Source organism: Eretmochelys imbricata, chromosome 16, assembly GCF_965152235.1.
Source record: "Eretmochelys imbricata isolate rEreImb1 chromosome 16, rEreImb1.hap1, whole genome shotgun sequence".
Taxonomy (NCBI): Eukaryota; Metazoa; Chordata; order Testudines; family Cheloniidae; genus Eretmochelys; species Eretmochelys imbricata.
The window spans coordinates 6,029,638-6,056,718 of NC_135587.1; the positions used below are offsets into that span (position 1 = coordinate 6,029,638).

Genomic DNA, 27,081 nt, shown 5'->3' on the forward strand with positions numbered 1-27,081 from the left:
CCATCTGCTCCTAAGAGTGACTCTGCCTATTCCTCATCCATGGTAACAATCCAGGTTTGCCATTGTGACTTGCTATGGGGAGGAGGAACAGATGTCAAATGACAGCTTTAGAGAATAGGAACATGTGAGCCCTGCAGCACCTAAGGATCAGGGTTTCATGCAATTGTCCCTGAGTAACAAAAGCTGCAAAGCATAGATGATATCTCAAGGGGATTCTGTCAGTCTCATTTTCCCATTGGAGATGGGGGGGCACCCCGTACTACAGCTCAGTTATGACAGCAAAGCCTACACAACACTTACTAGATTTGCCCAGCCTTACATGGAAGACACTACACTTGGCTGGGTAGAAGTATTGAACTAGAGAGTTTTCTTGTATTGCAGATTCGCCCAACTGCCACTGAAAATCCAGAAATGCAGATTTATTAACTTGCTATGAGCTTGGCTGCCATTCTCATGGACGAGGAAGGGATTCTCATGGACGAGGAAGCCATTTGACGTCTTTTGAGCACATGGATGTCACCAGTCCAGTCCACCCTTTTGCAAAGTGAATCTAGTGCTGTTTTCAGTGTAGAATTGAGCAAACCAGCGCCTATGCCTTTGGATCGCAGAATCTTCTCTTACCAGCAGTGGTTTAGACAGATATTGCTTGTTATTCCAGATCATAATGTCACGTTCAAACTGAGGGGAGAAGCAGAATCATTTTAGATATATGGAACTTTGAACTAGAGGCTCATTCATGTTACCAATCCAATGGGGATGCCACTAGTACAGCACACTAGTGTTTCTAGCGATCCCCCTGGCTCTGAAACAAGCTCAACTATTCAGCTTTTGCTGGCACTGTGTTTTGAGTGTTTATTAGCCACAGAGAACATAAGAATGGCCATACTGGGTCAGACCAAAAGTCCGTCTAGCCCAGTATCATGTCCTCCGACAGTGGCCAATGAGAGGTGCCCCAGAAGGAATGAACCGAACAGGTAATCATCAAGTGATCCACCCCCTGTTGCCCATTCCCAGCTTCTGGCAAACAAAGGCTAGGGCCACCATCCCTACCCATCCTGGCTAATAGCCATTGATGCACCTGTCCTCCATGAATTTATCTAGTTCTTTTTTGAACCCTGTTATAGTCTTGGTCTTCATAACATCCTCTGACAAGGAGTTCCACAGGTTGACTGTGCATTGTGTGAAGCATCCACATTAACTCCCTGCATCCTCACCACACAAGCTTGGGGGCTCTTTAGGGATTCATAGTGCTCCTTGCTTCCCAGTTTTCTTTATCAAAATCCTTTTTCGGGTTCACCTGGAATCTCTCAGCATTTCTGTCAGCCTGGCGGCATTGCCCCTTAGCACCACTCAAGGTTTAAAAGAAGAGTTTATTTTTAGCACCTCTCATAGGCTCCAGGTGCTGAATGATAGCATTTACCTTTCCAGTTTAAATATGTTAACACCAAGCTGGTGTGGGGCTAATCTTGTCAGGTATGGGGCCTTTTAACAACTCTGCAACACACAATATGTATCCATCCACAGGCACCACAGAAGGGTAACAAGGCTGGACTCTGGCAGCCCAGCATGGGAGACCTTTCTTCAGAGCAGCTTCCCTCATGGTAGAAAATACCCTGAAAGCAGTGCCTTCCCTTTACGATAGAGGATGATCCAACTCAAGGGTTTGAGCTGGTCAGGCAGCTAGCAGGAGCTCGCTGGGAGAGGTACGCTCATGTCTAGGCTCCTAACTATTAAGGGCTTTATAGGGTAAGACTAACAACTTAAATTCCACCCAGACATAAGTTTAATGGAGCTCAATTTGCAGCGCAGCCACTAGAGAGACCAGCGTTGCTCATACACCTTAGTAACACACGCAAGGTCTGAAGTTTGCACTGTAGCAACGCTTATATTGGACCCTCGGCAGATAGGGCTGTTCCCAGCCTAGAAACCACCCCCCCTTGCAGAGCTACCATGCCAAGTCAGAGCAAACAGTCTCCAGCTTTCATCCAGTGTGCACAACCAGCTGAGGGAATGCCAAGGCCCATTGTTGGCAGGGACTGGCAAACCTTGGCCAGTCCTGCCGAGCTGAGTAGTGCCAAGAGGCTTTCTTGGTGCAGTGTGTGCTGACAGAGAGGTATGGTGGTCTCAGGAGTTCTGGATTCAGTTACTGGCACAGACTTCCTGTGACTTTTGGCAAGTCCCTTAATTCTTCTGCCTCAGTCCCCCTGCTCTAAAATGGGGAGTGTCCTCCTTGCTCCCTTGTGCGATAGTGCATCAATGAAAGTTCTGTAGGGCAGGGTCATAGAATCATAGAATATCAGGGTTGGAAGGGACCTCAGGAGGTCATCTAGTCCAACCCCCTGCTCAAAGCAGGACCAATCCCCAATTTTTGCCCCAGATCCCTAAATGGCCCCCTCAAGGATTGAGCTCACAACCTCGGTTTAGCAGGCCAATGCTCAAACCACTGAGCTATCCCTCCCCCTGGGTCTGTCTGTTGGTCTGTCAGGGCACAGCAGGAAGGGGCTCTGAGCTCAGGTGGGGTTTTTAGAGGCTACCAAAACTAAAAAGGGCCTTTGCCATCCATCATGCAATCTCCGTCTGAGAGCACCTTGCTTCCGCCACCAGCTCTTCAGCTGCCTCGGATGTTGTGAACCTGGAGCTGCTGTTGAAAGGGCTACAGGCCCTGGCAGGGTTCTAGTCCCCAGTCAGAGAGGTCCCAGATAGTGGTAATGAGCAATGCCCTCTGTCACTGCTCTAGGGGGCAGGGTTTTGTGGGTAACTGGGGCAATGCAAGGTACAGGCATCAAAACGCCAGCACCAAGAGTTGTGAAGCACTGGAAGGAGCTGGTGGAGCCCAGATTAAACTGTCCGGTCTCCCCTTGCTCAGCGAATGTGATCTGAGGTGCGGGAGGGACTCCTCTCATCAAGGATTCTCAACAGCAACAAAGGCCAGAAACTGCGGGTCTTTACCTAGCCAGGCACCCAGGGGGTCCTTGATACAGGATGCAGGACTTCCGTGGTCATCCAGGCCCTCGCCTCTGGCTCAGCTACTGGCAGATACAGTGCAACAAGGCAGGCTAGGACAGTGTGCAATGCCTGGGATCTGCACCAGTCTCCTCCCCACTCCCATTTGCCGTGTTGGGTCCCGGATACCTAGTGCCCACCCCCACCCCCCCTTCAGCGATAGCTTCCCTGAGGCCTTTGGATACCATCTGGCCCAAGGGAAGGATAGGCACCAAGGGAGCAGAGTACCAAGGGGGCATGGCAGGTCATTCTTGCTTTTGCCCTTCACTCCTGCCACATTTGTGGAAGCCTAAGCCAGACCCACCCAAGAAATGCACCAAGAGGCAGCTTTGCTGCCTGCCATCTCCTGTGTTTTTAGCATTCAGCCTCTTGGCCTGTCTACATGTCTGCCCTGTACATTTGCAGCATTACCAAAGCTTGTGGGGCACAGGGGAATTGGCACTAGTTGTAATCCAAGCCCAGTGTAGCAGGGTAGTCACCCCACTCAGGCCCTGAGGGGGTTAAAAGCAGCCCTGGAGAGGGCTGCAGCAGGGAAAGGAGTTAAGAACAGCTGGGGAAAGCTGACTGTAGCTGACCACAGGTGTGGCCGGCTTAATCAGAGGGGCTGCCTGAGGATAGGCAAAGGCAGCAGGTCCTACCCCCTTGCCAGTGATGAATGGCCAGTACGCTGCAGTCTACCCCAGTGAACAGGGGCTAGCTGATGACTGGCAGCCACTGAGGCAAGGTGGGTCTAGAGGGTTGGGGGTTCCCTGGGAGGGGAGACCCAGAGTAGGGATCCTGCTGGGGCAGATCCGCAGGGAAAAAGGCACCAGGGTTTGAACTACTGTGGGTAAGTTGCCTCCCACTGGGAGTCCCAGCCCAGCTTGACGTGCAGCCGTACAGTGTGCCTTACCTGAACGCATTCCACTTTGAGAATGAATTTGGGGATCACTGCCGGCATGTTGCGCTGATAATAGATCCTATGGATGACTTGCTGCAGGAGAGGCTCCACGGGCGTCACACTCTGCAGAATGATCCCACGGCCCAGGAAAGCATGTTCAAAGGTCAGGTAGACCAGCCCTGGCCCCACCTTCAGAGAGAGAAGGAATTCAGCTCATTCCCTCACTCAGAAAGGCTGGGGGTGGGGAATCCTCACTGCCTATGGAATGAACATATTTCTACCAGGTCCAGGGGTCACAGCCTGTATTTAGGGGCTGATTCTCTGCCCTGGGGGGTTCTCTTTATGCTGCTCAGGCAGTGCCATCCCTGAGTCCCCAGTTGGGGATTCTCCCAGTCAGGTAGGAGTCTCCACCAAGTGTAGGGGTGGGCATAGCTAACACCCAGCTCTCTGCATGAAGTTGAAGGCATGTCTGGGTTGAAAGGGCAGGGGCTGAGTGTCCTGGGCCCTTGGGGACCACAGCAAATGGCTCCAGTTAGTGCAGCCTGAGCTGGAGGAGTGTGCCAGGGAGCTGTCGCTGCTGCTTGGTCTCACCTGTCCACATCTTTCCCCCAGGACACCAATTGTCTGTTCCTATTCACATACACATTTTCTTCCTAATAGGCACTGCCCCCAGCCAGGAGCAAACACCACTTGCATGGAACAAGGAAGTAGATGAACATTAGGGTTCTGTGTGGGTTGATTTTTTTGCCATGCTTTGTAATAAAGTCCTAAAGGCAAATGTAAAGCCCAAACTGGAACCAGGTGCCCAGCATCCTGTGCCTAGAGACCAACTATGCTTCAGCCTCCGAGCCAGCTCTTCCCAGTTGCCCTGCTCCAACCTTAGTAAGAGCCCACTCTCTGCCCCTTGGCGTTTGGGCTAGATTAGGAAGCAGCAGAAGCTGGGTTGGCCGTCCATGTGTTGCTAACCATGACACTCTGGGAGGAAAAACAGTGTTTTATCCCTGTGTAGGGCCGTTTCCCAGACCTGAGGCAGAGTTCTGTTTAAGCTCAAAAGCTTCTTTCGCTCACCAACAGAAGTTGATCCAATAAAAGAGATTCCCTCCCCACCCCCACCCTCGTTGTCTCTCTAAGGGTATGTCTACACTACGGAATAAGGTCGAATTTATAGAAGTCGTTTTTTTAGAAATCGGTTTTATATATTCGAGTGTGTGTGTCCCCACAGAAAATGCTCTAAGTGCATTAACTCGGCGGAGCGCTTCCACAGTACCGAGGCAAGCGTCGACTTCCGGAGTGTTGCACTGTGGGTAGCTATCCCACAGTTCCCGCAGTCTCCGCTGCCCATTGGAATTCTGGGTTGAGATCCCAATGCCTGATGGGGCTAAAACATTGTCACGGGTGGTTCTGGGCACATATCGTCAGGCCCCTGTTCCCTCCCTCCGTCCGTGAAAGCAAGGGCAGACAATCGTTTCGCGCCTTTTTTCCTGAGTTACCTGTGCAGACGCCATACCACGGCAAGCATGGAGCCCGCTCAGGTAACCGTCACCGTATGTCTCCTGGGTGCTGGCAGACACGGTACTGCATTGCTACACAGCAGCAGCAACCCACTGCCTTCTGGCAGCAGACAGTGCAATATGACTGGTAGCCGTCATCGTCATGTCCGAGGTGCTCCTGGCCACGTCGGCCAGGAGCACCTGGGCAGACATGGGCGCAGGGACAAAATTTAGAGTGACTTGACCAGGTCATTCTCTTTAGTCCTGCAGTCAGTCCTATTGAACCGTCTTATGGTGAGCAGGCAGGCGATATGGATTGCTAGCAGTCCTATTGCATCATCTTCTGCCGGGCAGCCATGAAATGTGGATGACATGCAGGCCTTCTGCACCGTCTGCTGCCAGCCAAAGATATAAAAGATGGATGGAGTGAATCAAAACAAGAAATAGACCAGATTTGTTTTGTACTCATTTGCTTCTGCCCCCCTCCCCCATCTAGGGGACTCATTCCTCTAGGTCACACTGCAGTCACTCACAGAGAAGGTGCAGCAAGATAAATCTAGCCATGTATCAATCAGAGGCCAGACTAACCTCCTTGTTCCAATAAAAACAATAACTTAGGTGCACCATTTCTTATTGGAACCCTCCGTGAAGTCCTGCCTGAAATACTCCTTGATGTAAAGCCACCCCCTTTGTTGATTTTAGCTCCCTGAAGCCAACCCTGTAAGCCATGTCGTCAGTCGCCCCTCCCTCTGTCAGAGCAACGGCAGACAATCGTTCCGCGCCTTTTTTCTGTGCGGACGCCATACCAAGGCAAGCATGGAGGCCGCTCAGCTCACTTTGGCAATTAGGAGCACATTAAACACCACACGCATTATCCAGCAGTATATGCAGCACCAGAACCTGGCAGAGCGATACCGGGCGAGGAGGCGACGTCAGAGCGGTCACATGAGTGATCAGGACATGGACACAGATTTCTCTGAAAGCATGGGCCCTGCCAATGCATGCATCATGGTGCTAATGGGGCAGGTTCATGCTGTGGAACGCCGATTCTGGGCTTGGGAAACAAGCACAGACTGGTGGGACCGCATAGTGTTGCAGGTCTGGGACGATTCCCAGTGGCTGCGAAACTTTCACATGCGTAAGGGCACGTTCATGGAACTTTGTGACTTGCTTTCCCCTGCCCTGAAGCGCATGAATACCAAGATGAGAGCAGCCCTCACAGTTGAGAAGCGAGTGGCGATAGCCCTGTGGAAGCTTGCAATGCCAGACAGCTACCGGTCAGTTGGGAATCAATTTGGAGTGGGCAAGTCTACTGTTGGGGCTGCTGTGATGCAAGTAGCCCACGCAATCAAAGATCTGCTGATATCAAGGGTAGTGACCCTGGGAAATGTGCAGGTCATAGTGGATGGCTTTGCTGCAATGGGATTCCCTAACTGTGGTGGGGCCATAGACGGAACCCATATCCCTATCTTGGCACCAGAGCACCAAGCCGGCGAGTACATAAACCGCAAGGGGTACTTTTCAATAGTGCTGCAAGCCCTGGTGGATCACAAGGGATGTTTCACCAACATCAACGTGGGATGGCCGGGAAAGGTACATGACGCTTGCATCTTCAGGAACTCTGGTCTGTTTCAAAAGCTGCAGGAAGGGACTTTATTCCCAGACCAGAAAATAACTGTTGGGGACGTTGAAATGCCTATATGTATCCTTGGGGACCCAGCCTACCCCTTAATGCCATGGCTCATGAAGCCATACACAGGCAGCCTGGACAATAGTCAGGAGCTGTTCAACTACAGGCTGAGCAAGTGCAGAATGGTGGTAGAATGTGCATTTGGACGTTTAAAGGCGCGCTGGCGCAGTTTACTGACTCGCTTAGACCTCAGCAAAACCAATATTCCCACTGTTATTACTGCTTGCTGTGTGCTCCACAATATCTGTGAGAGTAAGGAGGAGACGTTTATGGCAGGGTGGGAGGTTGAGGCAAATCGCCTGGCTGCTGGTTACGCACAGCCAGACACCAGGGCGGTTAGAAGAGCACAGGAGGGCGCGGTACGCATCAGAGAAGCTTTGAAAACAAGTTTCATGACTGGCCAGGCTACGGTGTGAAAGTTCTCTTTGTTTCTCCTTGATGAAACCCCCCCGCCCCTTGGTTCACTCTACTTCCCTGCAAGCTAATCACCCTCCCCTCCTCCCTTTACTCATTGCTTGCAGAGGCAATAAAGTCATTCGCAAAAAGAAAAGGAGTACTTGTGGCACCTTAGCGACTAACCAATTTATTTGAGCATGAGCTTTCGTGAGCTACAGCTCACTTCATCGGATGCATACCGTGGAAACTGCAGCAGACTTTATATACACACAGAGATCATAAAACAATACCTCCTCCCACCCCACTGTCCTGCTGGTAATAACTTATCTAAAGTGATAAGCTGTTACTCTGAAATAAAGTCATTGTTGCTTCACATTCATGCATTCTTTATTCATTCATCACACAAATAGGGGAATGACTACCAAGGTAGCCCAGGAGGGGTGGTGGAGGAGGGAAGGAAAATGCCACACAGCACTTTTAAAGTTTACAACTTTAAAATGTATTGAATGCCAGCCTTCTTTTTTTGGGGCAATCCTCTGTGGTGGAGTGGCTGGTTGGCTATTACCAGCAGGACAGTGGGGTGGGAGGAGGTATTGTTTCATGGTCTCTGTGTGTATATAATGTCTTCTGCAGTTTCCACGGTATGCATCCGATGAAGTGAGCTGTAGCTCACGAAAGCTCATGCTCAGATAAATTGGTTAGTCTTTCAGGGTAAACCTTGCTGTTAACGTTACATACATAGCACATGTGCTTTCGTTACAAGGTCGCATTTTGCCTCCCCGCACTGTGTGGCTACCCCCTCAACCCTCCCCCCTCCCTGTGACTAACAGCGGGGAACATTTCTGTTCAGCCACAGGCAAACAGCTCAGCAGGAACGGGCTCCTCTGAATGACCCCTGAAGAAAAGCACCCTATTTCAACCAGGAGACCATGAATGATATCTCACTCTCCTGAGGATAACACAGAGAGATAAAGAACGGATGTTGTTTGAACGCCAGCAAACATACACTGCAATGCTTTGTTGTACAATGATTCCCGAATACGTGTTACTGGCCTGGAGTGGTAAAGTGTCCTACCATGAAGGACGCAATAAGACTGCCCTCCCCAGAAACCTTTTGCAAAGGCTTTGGGAGTACATCCAGGAGAGCCGCGAATGCCAGGGCAAATTAATCCTTTCACATGCTTGCTTTTAAACCACGTATGGTATTTTAAAAGGTACACTCACCGGAGGTCCCTTCTCCGCCTGCCGGGTCCAAGAGGCAGCCTTGGGTGGGTTCAGGGGGTACTGGCTCCCGGTTCAGGGTGAGAAACAGTTCCTGGCTGTTGGGAAAACCGGTTTCTCCACTTGCTTGCTGTGAGCTATCTACAACCTCATCATCATCATCTTCTTCGTCCCCAAAACCTGCTTCCGTGTTGCCTCCATCTCCATTGAAGGAGTCAAACAACACGGCTGGGGTAGTGGTGGCTGAACCCCCTAAAATGGCATGCAGCTCATCATAGAAGCGGCATGTTTGGGGCTCTGACCCGGAGCGGCCGTTCGCCCCTCTGGTTTTCTGGTAGGCTTGCCTCAGCTCCTTAAGTTTCAAGCGGCACTGCTTCGGATCCCTGTTATGGCCTCTGTGCTTCATGCCCTGGGAGATTTTGACAAAGGTTTTGGCATTTCGAAAACTGGAACGGAGTTCTGATAGCACGGATTCCTCTCCCCATAGAGCAATCAGATCCCGTACCTCCCGTTCGGTCCATGCTGGAGCTCTTTTGCGATTCTGGGACTCCATCATGGTCACCTCTGCTGATGAGCTCTGCATGGTCACCTGCAGCTTGCCACGCTGGCCAAACGGGAAATGAGATTCAAAAGTTCGCAGTTCTTTTCCTGTCTACCTGGCCAGTGCATCTGAGTTGAGAGTGCTGTCCAGAGCGGTCACAATGGAGCACTCTGGGATAGCTCCCGGAGGCCAATACCATCGAATTGTGTCCACAGTACCCCAAATTCGACCCGGCAAGGCCGATTTAAGCGCTAATCCACTTGTCAGGGGTGGAGTACGGAAATCGATTTTAAGACCCCTTTAAGTCGAACTAAAGGGCTTCATCGTGTGGACGGGTGCAGGTTTACATCGATTTAATGCTGCTAAATTCGACCTAAAGTCCTAGTGTAGACCAGGGCTAAGACATGAGCAGCATTTGGCAAGGGTGTTAGCCCCTTTTTGATCCTCTTTTCTGCAGGAGGTGCCAGGTGGTGTGTATAGCCACTTGTCTTAACATTGTTTAACGTTTGATTAAAAAGCTTGTTTCTCAGTCTAATCAGGGTCATCAGAGAGTCCCTACTGCAAGGCTCTCCTCGCCCTTCCTTCGATGGAGATGACTCCACAGCTCATTCACCACACACTTTGCGCATTCCTCTGCTGCCCAACAGGAAAAGTCCCTTCAGCAAGGCCTCATAAGAGGAGTAAGAATATGAGCCAAACATTTTAATCAGCAGCTGGCTCTTCCGAGGGTGCCGTTGCTGCCACTAAGGAAGGTCTGCACCCAAACTCTGGGGGTGTATAGAGCCTGTTTGCAATGGAACAGGAGCCTCTAACGTGTGACTCTACCAAGACAAAATGTAAGCTGTAGAGCGCTGCAATGAGTGAAGCCTGGGCAGTGTAGCGGGACTAGCTGGTAAGACTGGAAGCAGTCTGGCCAGCCCCAACTAGTCCCAAATCATGAGTCGCACCCCCAAGAGATGAGATTTGTTTTGTTTTTTTTTAATAAAAAACATTTACATTGAGTTGTTTGGTTGGCTTTGATTTTTGTCCTACCCCTCCCCCCACCCCAGTGCGTGTGTGGGCAACAGCCAGTGTTGCCAGCTCTCCCAACTGTATTAAGGAAGGTGATTTTGGCCCCACTCTTGTTGGCTCCCTGACAGCGTGTCTGGTGCGGGGCTTCCCGCTTTGCCTCAGATCTCAAATTCTCATTATTTCCATCCCAGCCCCACCTCAATTATCCACATTGTTCTGCCCCTCCTCTCCGGGCCAGGCCCGGCCGCCAGAGCTCCCATCAGTTCTTACTACACGCATGTTTTCTAATCCTTTAACCATTCACATGGCTCTTTTCTGAACTCTCTGCAACTTACTGAAGGCCTTGAGCTGTGGGCACCAGAACTGGACACAGGATTCCAGCAGCAATCACACCAGTGCCACATACAGAGGTAAAATGACCTCTCTGCTCCTCCTTGAGATTTCCCTGTTTAGATATCCAAGGATCAGATTAGCCCAGTGTCAGACTGGGAGCTCATGTTCAGCTGATTATCCACCAACACCCCCAAATCTTTTCTAGAACCACTGCTTCCCAGGATAGAGTCTCCCATCCTGTAAGTGTGGCCGACTTTTGGTGGTATTAAAGTGCATATTTTTTGCTTGTGCTCAGCTTGCCAGGCGATTTAGATCCGAGATCTGTCCTCTTCACTAATTACCACTCCAATGTTTGTGTCTTGTGCAAACTTTATCAGTAATTATGATTTCTTCCAGGTCACTGACAAAAATGTTAAAGAGTAGGGCTAGGAACCAATTCCTGTGGGGCCACACTAGAAACACGCCCGTTTGATGAGGATTCCCCATTTAAATTACATCTGAGACCTAGCTTTCTCATTTGTGCCATGCTGATTTTATATCATTGCAATTTCTTAATCAAAATGTCACATAAAACCAAGTGAAAGGCTTTAAAGCAACACTTATCAACCAAACTTGTAATCTCATTAAAAACAAACAAGTTAGACAGGATCTATTTTCCATAAACTCATGTTGACTGGTATTTATTCCCATCCGTTAATGCTTTATTAATCAAATCCCATATTAGCCATTCGATTATTTTGCCAAGGATCTATGTCAGCCTGCCTGGCCTATCATTACTCAGGTCATCCCATTTACCCTTTCTAAATATTGGCATATTAGCTTCTCTTCAGTCCTGTGGAACTTCCCCACTGTCTATGCAAACCGTCAATTTCTTCCCTAAGTTTTTAGACAGAAACAAACCCAGTCACTCTAGGGCTGTTTCTGCTCCTGGTGTTGCTAATGCTTTGCATCTTCAATCCTCTGGACAGAGTCTCTATATGTATCAGCTCCCCTGGGTCTTCTTCTGCCCGTGGAGATATGTATGAAAATGCATAATGTTTGCTTGCACCCAGCTTACCTCTTTTTGCAGACATGTAACTGTGGCACAGGGACGTCAAATTACTTAGGTAAAACCTAAGCAAGTTTGTGAGAGAGCCCAGAATACACTTCATTGTGCTCTTTAATCACTAGAACTTCCTTTGTTCCTGGTACTTGTGAGTACTGTTTTGTGAAGTGTGTTACCTACCTGTCTGGCTCTAACTGTGAAATCCATCAAGGAGAAGTGCTTTCCAAACACTGTTAGACTGTGTTTAACCATTAACTGGGAACAGTGCTTGTTGGGTTCTGGCTCTGGCTGCCATTCAGCCTAAAAGAGATTGAGAAGAAGTGACTCAGTCTAGAGACATGGGGAAAAGTACAAAACAAGACATATGAGGTAGGACCATTGTAGTTTGAGCATGTTGTAGAATATCTGAAGTGAAGGTGGAAAGGGAAGAGGCTGGTCATATTTCTAAAGAGGCTTCATACAAGAAAGCATGCCTGGAGGGTTGAGGCCCAGTGAGTGCAAGATGGGAAAAGGGCGCTCAAGCCGACCATAAGGGTGTGTGAGAGGAGAGAGAGGCGAAAATTTATGGAAAACTCTGAAGCAAAGGAAAGGTTGAACTGGACTTGCAAGTCAATGCAGTGACTCAGAGGTAATAAATGTATTATGTTGATCCTTTTACCTTCCAGCAGTGCTTCACAGACTCCCACAGCTTGGAGTGTGTGTATCTCAGGTCAACTCCACTCATGAAAACTGGTTCGTGCAGAAAAGTTAGATGAGCAAAGTCTGCAGCATTTTCAGGGATTTCCTGCAGGTGGGGAGCACTGGCTGTTACCAGACAGACACCATCAATACAAGTTAATTTGTTCCAAGTTAGCTGGACATTCAGATACAGGTACTATATCTTTACAGTGACGCTGCAGCAACATCCGGAGACCTCAGTGAGGTTGAACCCCACAGCACCAAGCACTGTACAGACATGACAGTGACAGTCCCTACCCCAGAGAGTTCAATATATAAAAGATAAGACATAACGGAGGGATGAGCCAAACATGTGGGTAACAATGGGGTGCCTTAGCACGGACTAGCAGGGTGTACAGCGTTTAGCTCTTCAGTAGCAGTAATCACAACAATTCCAAATATACAAGCAATCTTAACTCCATCTTCATGTTGTCTATTAGTAATTTAGGGAAAATATTTACTGGGATGTTGCAGTTGTCCTAAAACCGAGCATCATGAACCTGATAAAGGCAGAGCTGAGGTTAAGCTGAAAGAAACCCAAACATGTTAAGGTCTGGAAATGCAGTGAGGACACATGCTCCACCCTATCGCAGCACCACACTGACCATATTATTGTGAGCAAAGTATTTTAGCATGTGTGCTCCCAGAGTAGATTTAACAATTGTTACCAATCAGTTTGAGGTCACTGAGTGTCTCTTTAGCAAAAACTTGTAACAAGCTAATATTTGACAGCTGCTTTAACCCACTCTGGAGTAGCACACAGCAGCCTGAATGTATGAGTCAAGTAAGCAGAATGTAGAATTGATTTGCAATTGCAGAGCAGTGCAAAGCCAACAGGGTGTACACCCCAGCGTTCCTCTCCCAAATTCTCCCTTCCTCTTGCCCCCCTATATTCCCGGGCACACCCTGCGCCAAAGCTCACATTATGCTTCATATGTTCATGCACACACTCCCCAGTTTCCATGTCTCTCTTGAGTGGACACCAGGTAGCTTTGGGAAAGAAATGCTTTGGATTAACAGTAATTTTGGCCATTAATTTTCATAAATAGAAGTGTTAGCAGAGGCTGGTTCATAAAAAGTCTTCAGAGAAACTCAAAGAATTCCCCTTATTGAAAACTGCTGCCATCTCTACTTGTTCTCAGTAAGACAGAGGCCTAACAACTCTCAGTTAAGATGCCTTCTTTCAAAGTGGCCACTGCCTCCCATTGTTTCCAGTAAGAACCTTGCTAATCACCATTTTTGCTAAGAGCTGGCTGTGGCCTCATTTCCATGGAGAGCAATGGGAAGTGGCAGCCATTCTGAGAGAGACAGTTCTGTGTGGAATTCTATGTAGCAGAACATTTGTCAGCTCCAGCTGAAGAAAAAACTTTTATGAAGATTAATAGCAAAAGAGTTATCAACCATTAAAGTCTCTTCAAATCTATTGTAAGCACAAAATTTCAGTGAGTTTTAACTACGGGAAGTTTGAAGCATCTGTGTTATTCAGGATTTAGGATCATTCAGAAGAGAAACCTCTTGCCAGTAGGTGTACATTTCTTAAAGGATCCTTTTATGATCAACTCATTTTTAAATCAAACTAAATTAACAGATTCACTTGTCAATTCTCAGATTGTCCTTTCTATATTCAGAGAGTACATTCCCTACGTTTGGGGAGCTTATGCTGCATTCTATGTACATAACAAAGCGCTTGAATTCCTGCTTTAATTGCAAAGGCCAACTAGAGTTTAACTACAGAACAGCAAAATGGAGTCTCCACAATAAAGGCTGTTCTTTCCATTGACTTGTCCTGGGCATATGCCACGAGAGTCACTGACACCAGTCATCTGAAAAGAGTTACTGATAGTTCCAGTTAAGAAACAAGGCAGGCAGTGTATTTCCAAGAGATAAAGCTTAGTGACAGGCTGTATAAATGTTTTATGGCCATGTGAATTGGACCACCTGAGATAGGAAACTGTCACACCAAGGGCTTGTGTGTTTTTCCAAGTGCCATTTAATAGAAGAAGGGAAATGGTCAAGTCTTGCTCTGGGTTGAGATTTTCAGAAGAGCCTTAAGGAGTTGGGCACACATCACCTTGGTATTCATTTGGGTGCCTAACTCCCTTGAGTTTCTTTTAACAACTCCAGTCATATCCACATGGCTGCTCTAGCTGTTATAATGGAGTGACTGGCTCATGCATCCAGGCATAGCTTCTACTGAAGTCAAGGGGAGTTTTGCCTGCACTGGGCTCCAGGAGGAAACAGTTGACATGGAGCTAAGACCATTTGCTCAGTGTTCTACCAGCTCCTTCCCTTTCTTAAGCATGTAAGAGTCAAAGTTTCAAAGCTGTAAACTACAGTGCTCATGCTAGTGATTGGCAGAGCTGGAGTCCCCATCTGCTTCAGGTAGGGCACAATTTCCAGAGCACAAAAACCTGCAGCATTACCCAGAGCCTGACCGGACATAGTAGAAGTCTCCTACCTGAATGTGTGCATTGACAAAATGCTCTGTGTGGCCACGATACACCCACTCCTTGGAGGTGATCTCTTCCTGCTCTGGGACAGCCCACTCTGGATCTACACCATCACAGTGATACCAGACAAGAATGATTCCGTTTATTTCACACGAGGGCCATGTTTTGATCTTTGCAAAGTCTGGCACTGCAGAGGGGAGAAAGGGGTTAGTGCAGAGCAGATGGTGCCAAGTCTAATACTGTGTCCTAGGTTCACTCGGCCCTGAGCTGCAGCCACGAGCACAGAGAGGCACAGAGAGGCAGAGTCCTAACAAAAAACATTAGTGCTGCACAGCATCCCTTGTACTGGTTGTAGAGGAGCTGAAAGCTCTTACAGAACAATGCAGAATGATGGCTTTGTGGTTCATGTTCTCCAAGGCCAGTCTGAAGGTACAGCTACATTGCAGCTGGGAGTGAGCCCAGGCAGACAGACTTGCAGAGTGGACATTGTGGCATGGGCTAGCCACTTGAGCTTGGACCCAGGTGATCAGGCACTTTTGGACCTGGGTAGCTTCCCCAAGCCACAATGTCCACACTGCTATTTTTAATATGCTAGCTTAAGCCCCACTACCATGAGTCTGTGTACCTGGGCTCGGAGGCTTGCTCTAAGCGGCAGTGTAGATGTACCCTTGGGGGCCCAAACTGGAGTGGATAAAAATTGATGGGCTTCTAAAAATGTTTAATTGGATTTTTGAAAATTTACATTAATTATATTTCTCTTTTTAAAAATAAACCTGATTAAAATTAAATCTGAAGTTATGAAACCTATGCAAAGGCCTCAATTTACTATATCATTCATTCAAGTTTATTTAAATAAATAAAATAATTCATGTCAATGAGCCCCCTCAATTTGAGGAGTTAAATAGTGTTCCTATAAAATTATATACAGAATCATTTTTGTACTTGAGGTCAGCTCAAACTATATTAACATCTCACAATATCATGTCCTTCATAGAGTCACACATTGCAAGGCCAGAAAGGAACATTGTGATCATCTAGTCTGACCTCCTGTATAACAGTCCAGAGACCTGCACCAAAATAATTCCTAGAGCAGAGCTTTTAGAAGAATGTCCAGAAACACATATTGGTTGCTTTCACCCAGTTTACCAGCTGGCTCTGTATCAGACACCTGGCCGCTTCATTATTCATCACCCCCACAATTTTTGTGTCATCTGCAAAATTTATCAGCAAAGATTTTATGTTTTTTTCAGGTCACTAATAAAAATGTTGAATGGCGTAAATCCCTGAGGGACCCCACGCGAAGCACACCTGTCTGTTGATGATTCCGCATTGACAGTTATATTTTGATACCTGTCCATGTGGATGTTTCCAGGGTGATATTTCCTTAGGAAAGCGTGTTCTGTGTCCGAACAGACAGGGCATTGCCACTGCCACAAGGTCTTGATTGCAGAGTCATGGGCAGGGGGAGGAGAAAGCGGAGAATCACCTTTTTCAGCATATGGGATTGTAGTGCATTTTCCGTCTTCTCCCCGAAACTGCCACCCATGAAATGGGCACTCGATACAGTTCCCCATCACGCGGCCGCCAGCAGCAAGGTTCGCACCCAGGTGTGGGCAGTAGGCATCGACTACATACACTTGTCCATCCAGAGCACGGAATACAGCAACCTGTTCCCCTGCATGTAGAGGTACAAAAATACGTGGTTAGGCTGGTAACAGAGTGATCTCATTTTAAGGGTTTGGTCAATACACCAGTTGCTGTATCCCTTATAATATTTTCAGAACTGTAAAGCGTTGTTTGCAGGAGTTTATGCAAGAGGTGGAGCACATCAGATCACCCAGCCTGTGATATAAGCAAGGAAGTTTCCATCCAAGCAGCTCCCATTCCAGTTCTCTCAGAGAAGGAGAGCAAGAGAGTTATAAACAGTTAATGAAGCTGAACTAAGCTGTTTTCCTGTCAAGACAGTCCATAAAGGCTTTGAGAAAAGACTATCCAGTCAGCCCACTGTGGTCTAGAATGGTTGGCATTTCTGGAGAATTGTATTACTGTCTTACATCTGTCAACATCTTAAGAAGTATCAAGGAGTATCCCAGATGGTAAGACAGACTCCATACTTGGTCCTATTGACCTACAGGAGCACATCTGCCCATTGCTATCCAGAGAATCAGAGCTCACCTTTCTATCCCAATGTCAAAAGGGTCATTTTCAGGATGTCATCAGGAGACCAGGCCAGCATTGCAGATGTTCAGTATAATCCTTTATTAACTTGTCTCCAGTTTCATATTGCAGTTTACAGTGAACCTGCATAACCTTCGGAGTGCTGAAGCCAACCAGTTCTACAGCTATTTCGAGTCTAAAAGCTAATGTCTGATGTGAGGTATGTACAGGTGGCCCAAAATCGAGGGAAATCCCAGTTTGGCATAAGCCACAGAAGCAAGCCTTAGTAGATATAATTCCTAAGAAGCAGATCCTCCGGGCCATCATGATTTAAAAGCTGGTTTAAACACACATATACATGTAAGCAGAGTCAGAATGAGCTCCACCCTGACATCTGGTGGTGAGGTGTGGCAAGTTGTGGAAAAGAACTTCAGGGGCCGATCTCATTTGCATAGGCACACCCACCCCGCCTAGAATGAGACCATAGCTGCCCAAATGGTCACTTTGGCTGCTGTGGGATCCCCAGTGTCTCTGTTATTGGGGCAGGAAGAATAAATTGTTATTACCCTGATTATGGGAATCAAGGACAGTGGAACTGCACTTGGCCTTTTGTTATGATGGAGGGTCTCGTCATCAACTAAATAGCACTCGCTAGGCAAGGGACATGGGTTCCAAAACTCTGTGAATTGAGAGAGGCTGGGGGATAGGTATTAATATTTGGTAGTCTGGGTCCCCTGGTGAGGGCCTTACATGCTAATTGCACTTCCTTCTCTCTCCACTGTAGAATATCATCAGAGCTAATTTTGATTCTATTAGGAGTCTAATTACAGGCTGCTGAGCTGAATTCGCTTTGGCCTAATGGTGCACCAGCACTGAGGCTCCCCTACTACAAGCTGAAATCACAAAAGAGCTAAGCTTACTAAGAGCTGAAATCACTGAGTGTTGTGTTAAGTAGCGGGAGAGCCTAAAGACATATGGCGGAGCAGTTTGTGGGACGGCGAGCAGAGCGGAGCGGCTGGTGGAGCAGAGCAGTTTGAGGGACGGTGAGCGGAGCGCAGCGGCTGGTGGAGCAGAGCAGTTTGTTGGATGCCTAGAGCAGCCCATGGGGTGGCTGGCAGAGCGGAGCCCCATGGAGAGGTGGGGCCATCAGCTTTAGACCATGTAAGGTGCCCCTTACTCTCCCCTCCCCCCCATCTCCACCCAGGTTGGGAGGTAAAACTCTGCAGATAAACTTTTGAACTCTGGGGCTGCCCTGACCAGGGACAGAGACTTTTGGGTCGCTGGACTTTTGGGACTTTGGGTGATTTGGGTTGCTGGACTCAAGAACCAAAGGACACGCCCCAATTTGCTTGGGGTGGGATTTTTGCTCATGGGTTGTGTTATGAATCCTGTTGGTGGTGTTTCCCCAACATAATGCCACATTGTTTCTCTCTGTTATTAAAAGGCTTTTTGCTACACTCAGACTCTGTGCTTGCGAGAGGGGAAGTATTGCCTCTTGGAGGCGCCCAGCAGGGGTGGTATATATTTGTCCCAGGTCATTGGGTGGGGGCTCGAGCCGGTTTTGCATTGTGTTATTGGAATGGATCCCCTAGATACTGAACCCGGCCCTTGTTGCTGCCAACTCTGATGGGCAGAAGGGTTACATACATATTCACAAAAAGTTCCTAAAGAAATGTAATTGTTTTGTTCAGTTTCAAAGGCCTTTTATTTGATGGGAAAAAAAATTGGTCAAGAAGGTATTTTCATTTCTAAAAGTTCACAGAAATTTTTAACTAACTTTAATCATGGCCTTTACACATTTACTATGCTCATTTTCACTCGAGGGAGATGTTTGATTTATTATAAACAATATTTTGATCAAGTTTGGTTGGAATTGACCATGTAGGTTATAGATTGGATGGACCTGTACTGTGGTAGTTGTCTTCCATGAGAATGAGAGATGGGACAAGAAGCAAATGCAGAATTGTTCCTCTAATGACTTTGTCTAGTCTAGTTTTAAAACATACTAACAAAGGGGATCACACTACTTTCCATGGAAGATCAATCCAAACTCAAATACAACTCACGTTTAGGAAGGTGTAATCTCAAGTACCCAGTCCTGGGTTTATAAAAGTGAGGGGCTTTTTGTGGGAGGGAATGGGGGATAGGATGGGGGAATGAGAGCCACACAGCAGTAAAGTTTGATTGGGAAAAGGGGAGGTTAGTTTTAAGGAAAAAAACAAACCACATAACAATAGTTGGAGAGGAGCCCCCCCTGCCCATATGGCCATTGGCTTAGAGTGGAAAATGAATTAAATGGTGATGCGGGAGGTGTCTGAGTAGGATAACTGAGGGGTCTTAGACCCACCCCAGGAAAGGGAGTGGGGGCAATCTTTTAAATAAAGTTATGCAAGTCTTTCATCTGTTTAGGGATGCTGGCATGCATGAAAGAATTACACATTCTAAGTGACTGTCCCAGCATTGCTGGGGGAGTGGATACAAAATAACTTTACGTACACACTCAGGGTCCTAATGGAAAAACCCTGATTTCAGAATGGAAGCTTCCTTTCCCTTCTCTACTGCAAGGGCAGCCATAGAAGAACACAGGTGGGATTACTCTGGGTATGCTGTTTAGCCATAAGATGGCACCAAACTGCAGCCAGAGGAAGCTGACCACTACGCAGATAGGTATGCATGTTGTGTAATGTGAGCGCACATTGGTCTGGCTTGATCTCTGTCAGACAGGAAAGGATGTCGGGTCCTGGCAAGCTATGGGCAGCAGGTATTTGTCCAGGATTAGTGGTGAATCCCATACCCTGCCCTCCCCGTGATGAGCAGGGGGCGGTTGCCCTTGATGGACAGCAGCTAGAGAAGAGGTCTCAGCTAGCTCCACTCGCAGCCTCTCCTCTTCCCAGCAGCATTATTCCAGACTAAGCCAGCGGCATATTTATGTTTCAGGTACTGCAACAACATCTGTTAAGGAGATGGTACGTGGCATCATCCTGTATCTGTGGGCAGTCAAGACAGGGTCATCTCAGTCTCTTGGAGATGCCCCAGATATTTCAGAGGGGTTGATGACACCAGTGCCGAGCCTTGCAGATCTGTATGGGAGGACTTGTACTTGGTGCACATTGAAACCAGATGGTGGAAAGCACCCACCGGCAAAAACAGAAGTCAGCAGCTGTGCACACACCCATATTAATCAGCCTCTCAGTCTCCACCTCTGTAAAATGGGAATATTACTTTTGTTCTAGAGATTTAGCACCTAGATAGACGCTCTGCAGATCTACAAATGAATGCTGATAGAGCCAAGTGAGCATTGTTAGCCCACTCTACAAACAGGCAGATTGAGACGGAAGTTGCATGAGTTGCCCCAGAGGCACTGTGGATTAACCACAGGGCCATGTTCCAATCTTAGTTCTGAGAAAGGTTTGCTATATAATCTTGGACAAATCACTTAACCTTCAGGAAAGCAGACTTCGACTCCCTCAGGGAACGGATGGCCAGGATCCCCTGGGGGACTAACTTGAAGGGGAAAGGAGTCCAGGAGAGCTGGCTGTATTTCAAGGAATCCCTGTTGAGGTTACAGGGACAAACCATCCCGATGAGTCGAAAGAATAGTAAATATGGCAGGCGACCGGCTTGGCTTAACGGTGAAATCCTAGCGGATCTTAAACATAAAAAAGAAGCTTACAAGAAGTGGAAGGTTGGACATATGACCAGGGAAGAGTATAAAAATATTGCTCGGGCATGTAGGAATGAAATCAGGAGGGCCAAATCGCACCTGGAGCTGCAGCTAGCGAGAGATGTCAAGAATAACAAGAAGGGTTTCTTCAGGTATGTTGGCAACAAGAAGAAAGCCAAGGAAAGTGTGGGACCCTTACTGAATGAGGGAGGCAACCTAGTGACAGAGGATGTGGAAAAAGCTAATGTACTCAATGCTTTTTTTGCCTCTGTTTTCACTAACAAGGTCAGCTCCCAGACTGCTACGCTGGGCATCACAAAATGGGGAAGAGATGGCCAGCCCTCTGTGGAGATAGAGGTGGTTAGGGACTATTTAGAAAAGCTGGACGTGCACAAGTCCATGGGGCCGGACGAGTTGCATCCGAGAGTGCTGAAGGAATTGGCGGCTGTGATTGCAGAGCCATTGGCCATTATCTTTGAAAACTCGTGGCGAACCGGGGAAGTCCCGGATGACTGGAAAAAGGCTAATGTAGTGCCAATCTTTAAAAAAGGGAAGAAGGAGGATCCAGGGAACTACAGGCCAGTCAGCCTCACCTCAGTCCCTGGAAAAATCATGGAGCAGGTCCTCAAAGAATCAATCTTGAAGTACTTGCATGAAAGGAAAGTGATCAGGAACAGCCAGCATGGATTCACCAAGGGAAGGTCATGCCTGACTAATCTAATCGCCTTTTATCATGAGATTACTGGTTCTGTGGATGAAGGGAAAGCAGTGGATGTATTGTTTCTTGACTTTAGCAAAGCTTTTGACACGGTCTCCCACAGTATTCTTGTCAGCAAGTTAAGGAAGTATGGGCTGGATGAATGCACTATAGGGTGGGTAGAAAGCTGGCTAGATTGTCGGGCTCAACGGGTAGTGATCAATGGCTCCATGTCTAGTTGGCAGCCGGTGTCAAGTGGAGTGCCCCAGGGGTCGGTCCTGGGGCCGGTTTTGTTCAATATCTTCATAAATGATCTGGAGGATGGTGTGGATTGCACTCTCAGCAAATTTGCGGATGATACTAAACTGGGAGGAGTGGTAGATACGCTGGAGGGGAGGGATAGGATACAGAAGGACCTAGACAAATTGGAGGATTGGGCCAAAAGAAATCTGATGAGGTTCAATAAGGATAAGTGCAGGGTCCTGCACTTAGGACGGAAGAATCCAATGCACCGCTACAGACTAGGGACCGAATGGCTAGGCAGCAGTTCTGTGGAAAAGGACCTAGGGGTGACAGTGGACGAGAAGCTGGATATGAGTCAGCAGTGTGCCCTTGTTGCCAAGAAGGCCAATGGCATTTTGGGATGTATACGTAGGGGCATAGCGAGCAGATCGAGGGACGTGATCGTCCCCCTCTATTCGACATTGGTGAGGCCTCATCTGGAGTACTGTGTCCAGTTTTGGGCCCCACACTACAAGAAGGATGTGGATAAATTGGAGAGAGTCCAGCGAAGGGCAACAAAAATGATTAGGGGTCTAGAACACATGACTTATGAGGAGAGGCTGAGGGAGCTGGGATTGTTTAGCCTGCAGAAGAGAAGAATGAGGGGGGATTTGATAGCTGCTTTCAACTACCTGAAAGGGGGTTCCAAAGAGGATGGCTCTAGACTGTTCTCAATGGTAGCAGATGACAGAACGAGGAGTAATGGCCTCAAGTTGCAGTGGGGGAGGTTTAGATTGGATATTAGGAAAAACTTTTTCACTAAGAGGGTGGTGAAACACTGGAATGCGTTGCCTAGGGAGGTGGTGGAATCTCCTTCCTTGGAAGTTTTTAAGGTCAGGCTTGACAAAGCCCTGGCTGGGATGATTTAACTGGGAATTGGTCCTGCTTCGAGCAGGGGGTTGGACTAGATGACCTTCAGGGGTCCCTTCCAACCCTGATATTCTATGATTCTATGATTCCCATTCCTCAGAGAAACAAAAACGTACCCAAGTGCAAAATTACTTGCTGAACTTGTAGTGGTGAATTTCCAAGACCGAACTAAACAGCAGCAGTTTTTTATGGCAAGTTAGTTCTAGTCTATAGTGGGATTGGGGATAGAGTTTGAGTTCTGGCTTCCCTCATCTCTGCTTAATCCCTTGACTTTTGGGGAACTGCCTGTTTCAGTCAGAGAGGATAAGAGAGGTCTTTCACAGAAATATTTCATTGTGGTATGATGTTTCTCTGGGCTAAGAAAATAGTACACGTTGAACAGAATACAGAGAGCGAAAGCAATAGATACAGGTTATATCTAACTAGTACCAGCAGATACTTTTTCTTAAATTTAAAATGAAACAATCTTCCTGACAGACAGGAAAACCCTGTTTGCCTCCCCAGTTCCAACAGAGTCTTGGAGAGAAGGATATTCAATACAATTTCCAGGGGCACTGAAGGCCAGAAAGTCTGTGTTATAAAAACACTTCTCTGCTTTTCACCCTCTCAGTGGCTGCGTACAGACAGATGGTCTTCACAGGAGCAGGGGAAGAGCTGACACGGTGGTTGGCGCCACTCCCCATCTCATACCCTGGGAACCCTGCATGGAAATGAATGGGGGAGAGTGACCCAGTAGACACTGCCCTCTGAGAGGCCAGAAGCTTGCAGTGTAGGGGACAAATCCCTGCAAGTGGGAACAGGAAGAGACAACCCAGAGAAGAGCTCTGGCAGCCTGAGAGAGGCCACGGGAAGAAGCTGGAGAGCTCCTACTCCGAACGATAAAGATTTTACTTATTTCTTTTGCCCACAGAGGGGCACGGCTCTCAGCGCACGTTCTCCTGTAATGAGCTGAAAGCTGCATGGCTGGAACAAGCACTAGTCTGCTCCCATTTACGAGGTGAGCTTGATGAAACTACGGTTAGTCTGCAATGTTTAAAGTTACTCCCCAAATCCAGACAGCAATGAAGAAGCTTTGCACTTCATTACTTTGACTTTTACAGTATTAAAAGGGCATTGCCAGGCAGGGAAGGTGTCAAGGAGAGGTCAGCGAGAGGAGGAATGGGATGGGAAAGCTTGAGCAAAGAGGCGAGAAAGTTACATGAACAAAGAGTTACAAAGAAAGTTTCTCCCGGTTTTATGATACAAGAGGGAAATAAAATACCTTATTAAACAGATCAAGTTGAAGCTCACTCAGATGCTCTCAGCAGAAACAAGAGGAAATAAAAGGAACAAACTTCTGGCCTGGGAGTTGAAGGCATTTGTGAGGGAAATCCATGTAACCCCTGAAGTTAGGAGTACCCAGTACAAAACTAACCCCACTCCAGTGCCAGAGCCCTAAAATGATTGGTACTAGCCTGGCAATCCAGAAATAGGTAAAGATCAGTAGTTATCTACTTGCCTCTCAGCCTCTACTGACCCCAAGGGAGATGGAGCAATCACAGTAATCTTAACTCTAAGGGCTCTGCTGAAGTAAATACCACTGATCCAGTATCAGGAAATTGGTTCCTTTCTAATGGTAGACAGAGAAGCGAATCCACAAGGCCTGACAGTTACCTACTCCACAGTGGGGATGTCTGTGGAAACAAAACGAAGCTTCTTTGGATTGATGCCGCTTTCTACATGGATGGGCAGAACAATCGTAGTGAGACTTTGTCTGCTGATACTCACCTTGTATTCAACTTCCAGCATTAGAAGAGATTTTTCTGAAGCAACTCACATAGAAAAATAACTATGAGTAAGTGACAATACTCTAAACCCATTAGGAGATATGACTGTTCCATACACCTCGCTTGCCAGATGAAAAATATAGTCGTCTGGGTTGAATTATCCCAAACAAGCTCTGGGATTTTAAAGCAGCAGAAGAGTTCAGAATTGAACAACAAAGGTAACCTGGATTCCAAGAACAACTTTTCCTCAAGGAGCCTGAAACCCCAAAGCTAAGGATCGCTCTGTTGCAGTGGGATAAGAAGGCTTGGCAGAATTCAGTTTTTATTGATTATAATTTTGACAGATAACAGCTATGTTTATTTTCTTTTAGAGGCGAACTGTGCTAGGCTGTGTGTGGGGAGGGCGGAGTAGGGAAGGACCAAGAGAAGGGAAAAAAGCTGAGCTTTCTTCCATGCCCACAAGAAATTCAAGTCCTATCTCCTCTGGCAAACCAACACCAGAAATGCCACTGGAGACAAGTGACTGGAAACCTAAGCAGTCAAGGAGGCCTGTATTGTACACATCAGAAAAGCAGCAGAGACGTTCTTTGGAGGTAAAGGTTAAGCCTTCAGACACAGTTACCTTTTCCATGCAGGTGCTGTAACGACAGCTCTATGACCTGACTCCTCTCCTTAGTTACCTTTGATTTGCTGTTTATGCAGGTGACAGTGTGTGTTCGGGACACTTTGCAAACCGTGAGCCATTTATTAATATTTAACGTATACAATTTTTATTTAGATAGAGCCAATACACAACTACGGAGCTCTGCAAAGCATTACATCAGAAGTGAAGTAGACAGAATGCCAGAGGGAGCATTGTGTGAACAGGTCAGTTTACTAGCTTGCGAAGCAGGATCTCCACCTTGTGCTCAAAATGGAGTAGCATGATAAGTCCTTGCATAACACCTGTAGAATCATCGAATCACAGGGTTAGAAGGGACTGCAAAGGTCATCTATTCTAGCCCCCTGCCAAGATGCAGGATTTGTTGTGACTAAACCATCCAAGGCAGATGGCTCCAGCCTCTTTATGAAAACCTCCAGTGAAGGAGCTTCCACAACCCCCCTTGGCGTCTGTACCATTGTCCTACTGTTCTTGCAGCTAGGAAGTTTTTCCTGGGATTTAATCTAAATCTGCTGTGCTGTAGTTTGAACCCATTGTCTCTTGTCCTGTCCTCTGTGGCAAGAGAGAACAACTTTTCTCCATCTGTTTTATGGCAGCCTTTCAAGTATTTGAAGACTTGTGTCCCTCTTTAATCTGCTCCTTTTCCAAACTAAATATACCCAGTTCCTTCAACCTTTGCTTATATGGCTTACATTCCATCCCTTTGATCATCTTTGTTGCTCGCCTCTGGATCCTTTCCATTTCTCCACATCCTTTCTATACATTGGTGACCAAAATTGGACACAGTACTCCAGCTGAGGCCTAACCAGTGCCCAGTAGAGCGGTACTATGACCTCCTGTGACTTGCAAGCTATGCCTCTGTTAATGCAACCTAAAACTGCATTTGCTTTTTTTGCAATAGCATTGTGTTGCTGACTCATGTTGAGGTTGTGATCCACCACCGCTCCCAGAGCTTTCTCAGCAGTACTGCTGCCAAGCTAGTTCTCCCCCATTTTCTGTATAGGTGCATTTCGTTTTTCTTCCCTAAGTGTAGCACCTGACATTTGCCTTTGTTGAATCTTTGTTGTCCTTCATTGTGTCGTCTATAGCTCAGTTCTCCAATTTATCAAGATCCCTCTGAATTGTAGCTCTATCCTCCAAAGTGTTGGCAACCCCCCTAGCTTTGAGTTATCTGCAAATTTGATAAGTGTGCTCTCTAGACCTACATCCAGACCATTAATAAAGATGTTATGCAACACCGGAACCAGACCAAATCCCTGTGAAACCCCACTTGAGACCTCCCTCCAATCTGACATCATCCAATTAATAGTTACTCTTCGTGGTTATTTAACCAATTTTGTATCCACTTAATGGTAGTTCCACCAAGCCTGCATTTCTTCAGCTTACTTATCAGAATGTCACGTGGGTCTGTGTCAAAAGCCGTGCTGAAGTCCAATTATATTCTGTCCACCACGTTCCCCCTATCCACCAAACCAGTTACCCCGTCGAAGAAGGAAATCAAGCTCGTTTGGCATGATTTGTTCTTGGTAAATCCAGGCTGGCAGCTAGTGATCACCCCTTATCCTGCAGGTGTTTGCAAACTGAATGTTTTATACATTGCTCTAGTAGCTTCCCAGGTATGGAAGTCAGGCTGTCTCGTCTATAGGTCCCTGGCTCCATCTTGTTAAAGCTGTCTTAACAAGCCTACTCTCCTCAACCCCACCTCAATCGCTTCCATGCACCCCTTGCCTTCTCCTTCCCTTCCTACACCTGACCCAATATGCCATGCTGCTACCCAGGTGCCTTAGAGACCCTCCTGAGAGCATGCTAGGCCAAGTCAGAGAGGTAGCACTTTGGTGACCAGAGAGTGAGCCATGGAACTAACTAGTCCTGGACTAGACATCACTGTTCAGCCATTGCCAATTCTCAGGTTCTCTCTGTTGTCAACATAACTTATGAGTTCTCTGGTAGGTACAGTACAAATACACAGTACCAATGTCTTTAGCTCCTCGTCTGCTAATTACTCATGATGGCTGCTGCACAACATAGGCCGCCTAGTAACCCAGCCTTCCACTGCCCCTTGTCAGACAAGAGGGCCAGAAGTTGCAAACAACATGCAGGAAAAACAAGATTTGGACACTACTGCTTACAAGACCAGGGCCCTGTCCTATTAGGCAAGTTGCATTGGTGTGACTTTTTAAATTACATCAGCACAAACCCCTGATGTA

General features: G+C 47.3%; 1 protein-coding gene across 1 annotated transcript in view; it reads right to left on the reverse strand.

The window, feature by feature from the left end:
• Positions 1-516: 516 nt before the first annotated feature.
• The window catches only part of LOC144276261 (cholesterol 7-desaturase nvd-like), a 46,670-nt gene continuing 20,105 nt past the window's right edge, over positions 517-27,081 (reverse strand). Inside the window, exons 2-7 of the mRNA XM_077836228.1 lie at positions 16,264-16,452; positions 14,786-14,964; positions 12,269-12,394; positions 11,791-11,910; positions 3,896-4,072; positions 517-678 (exon numbers count right to left, since the gene is read on the reverse strand). Of these exons, the coding sequence (XP_077692354.1) occupies positions 517-678; positions 3,896-4,072; positions 11,791-11,910; positions 12,269-12,394; positions 14,786-14,964; positions 16,264-16,452 (953 nt within the window). The remainder of the gene's footprint in view (positions 679-3,895; positions 4,073-11,790; positions 11,911-12,268; positions 12,395-14,785; positions 14,965-16,263; positions 16,453-27,081) is intronic.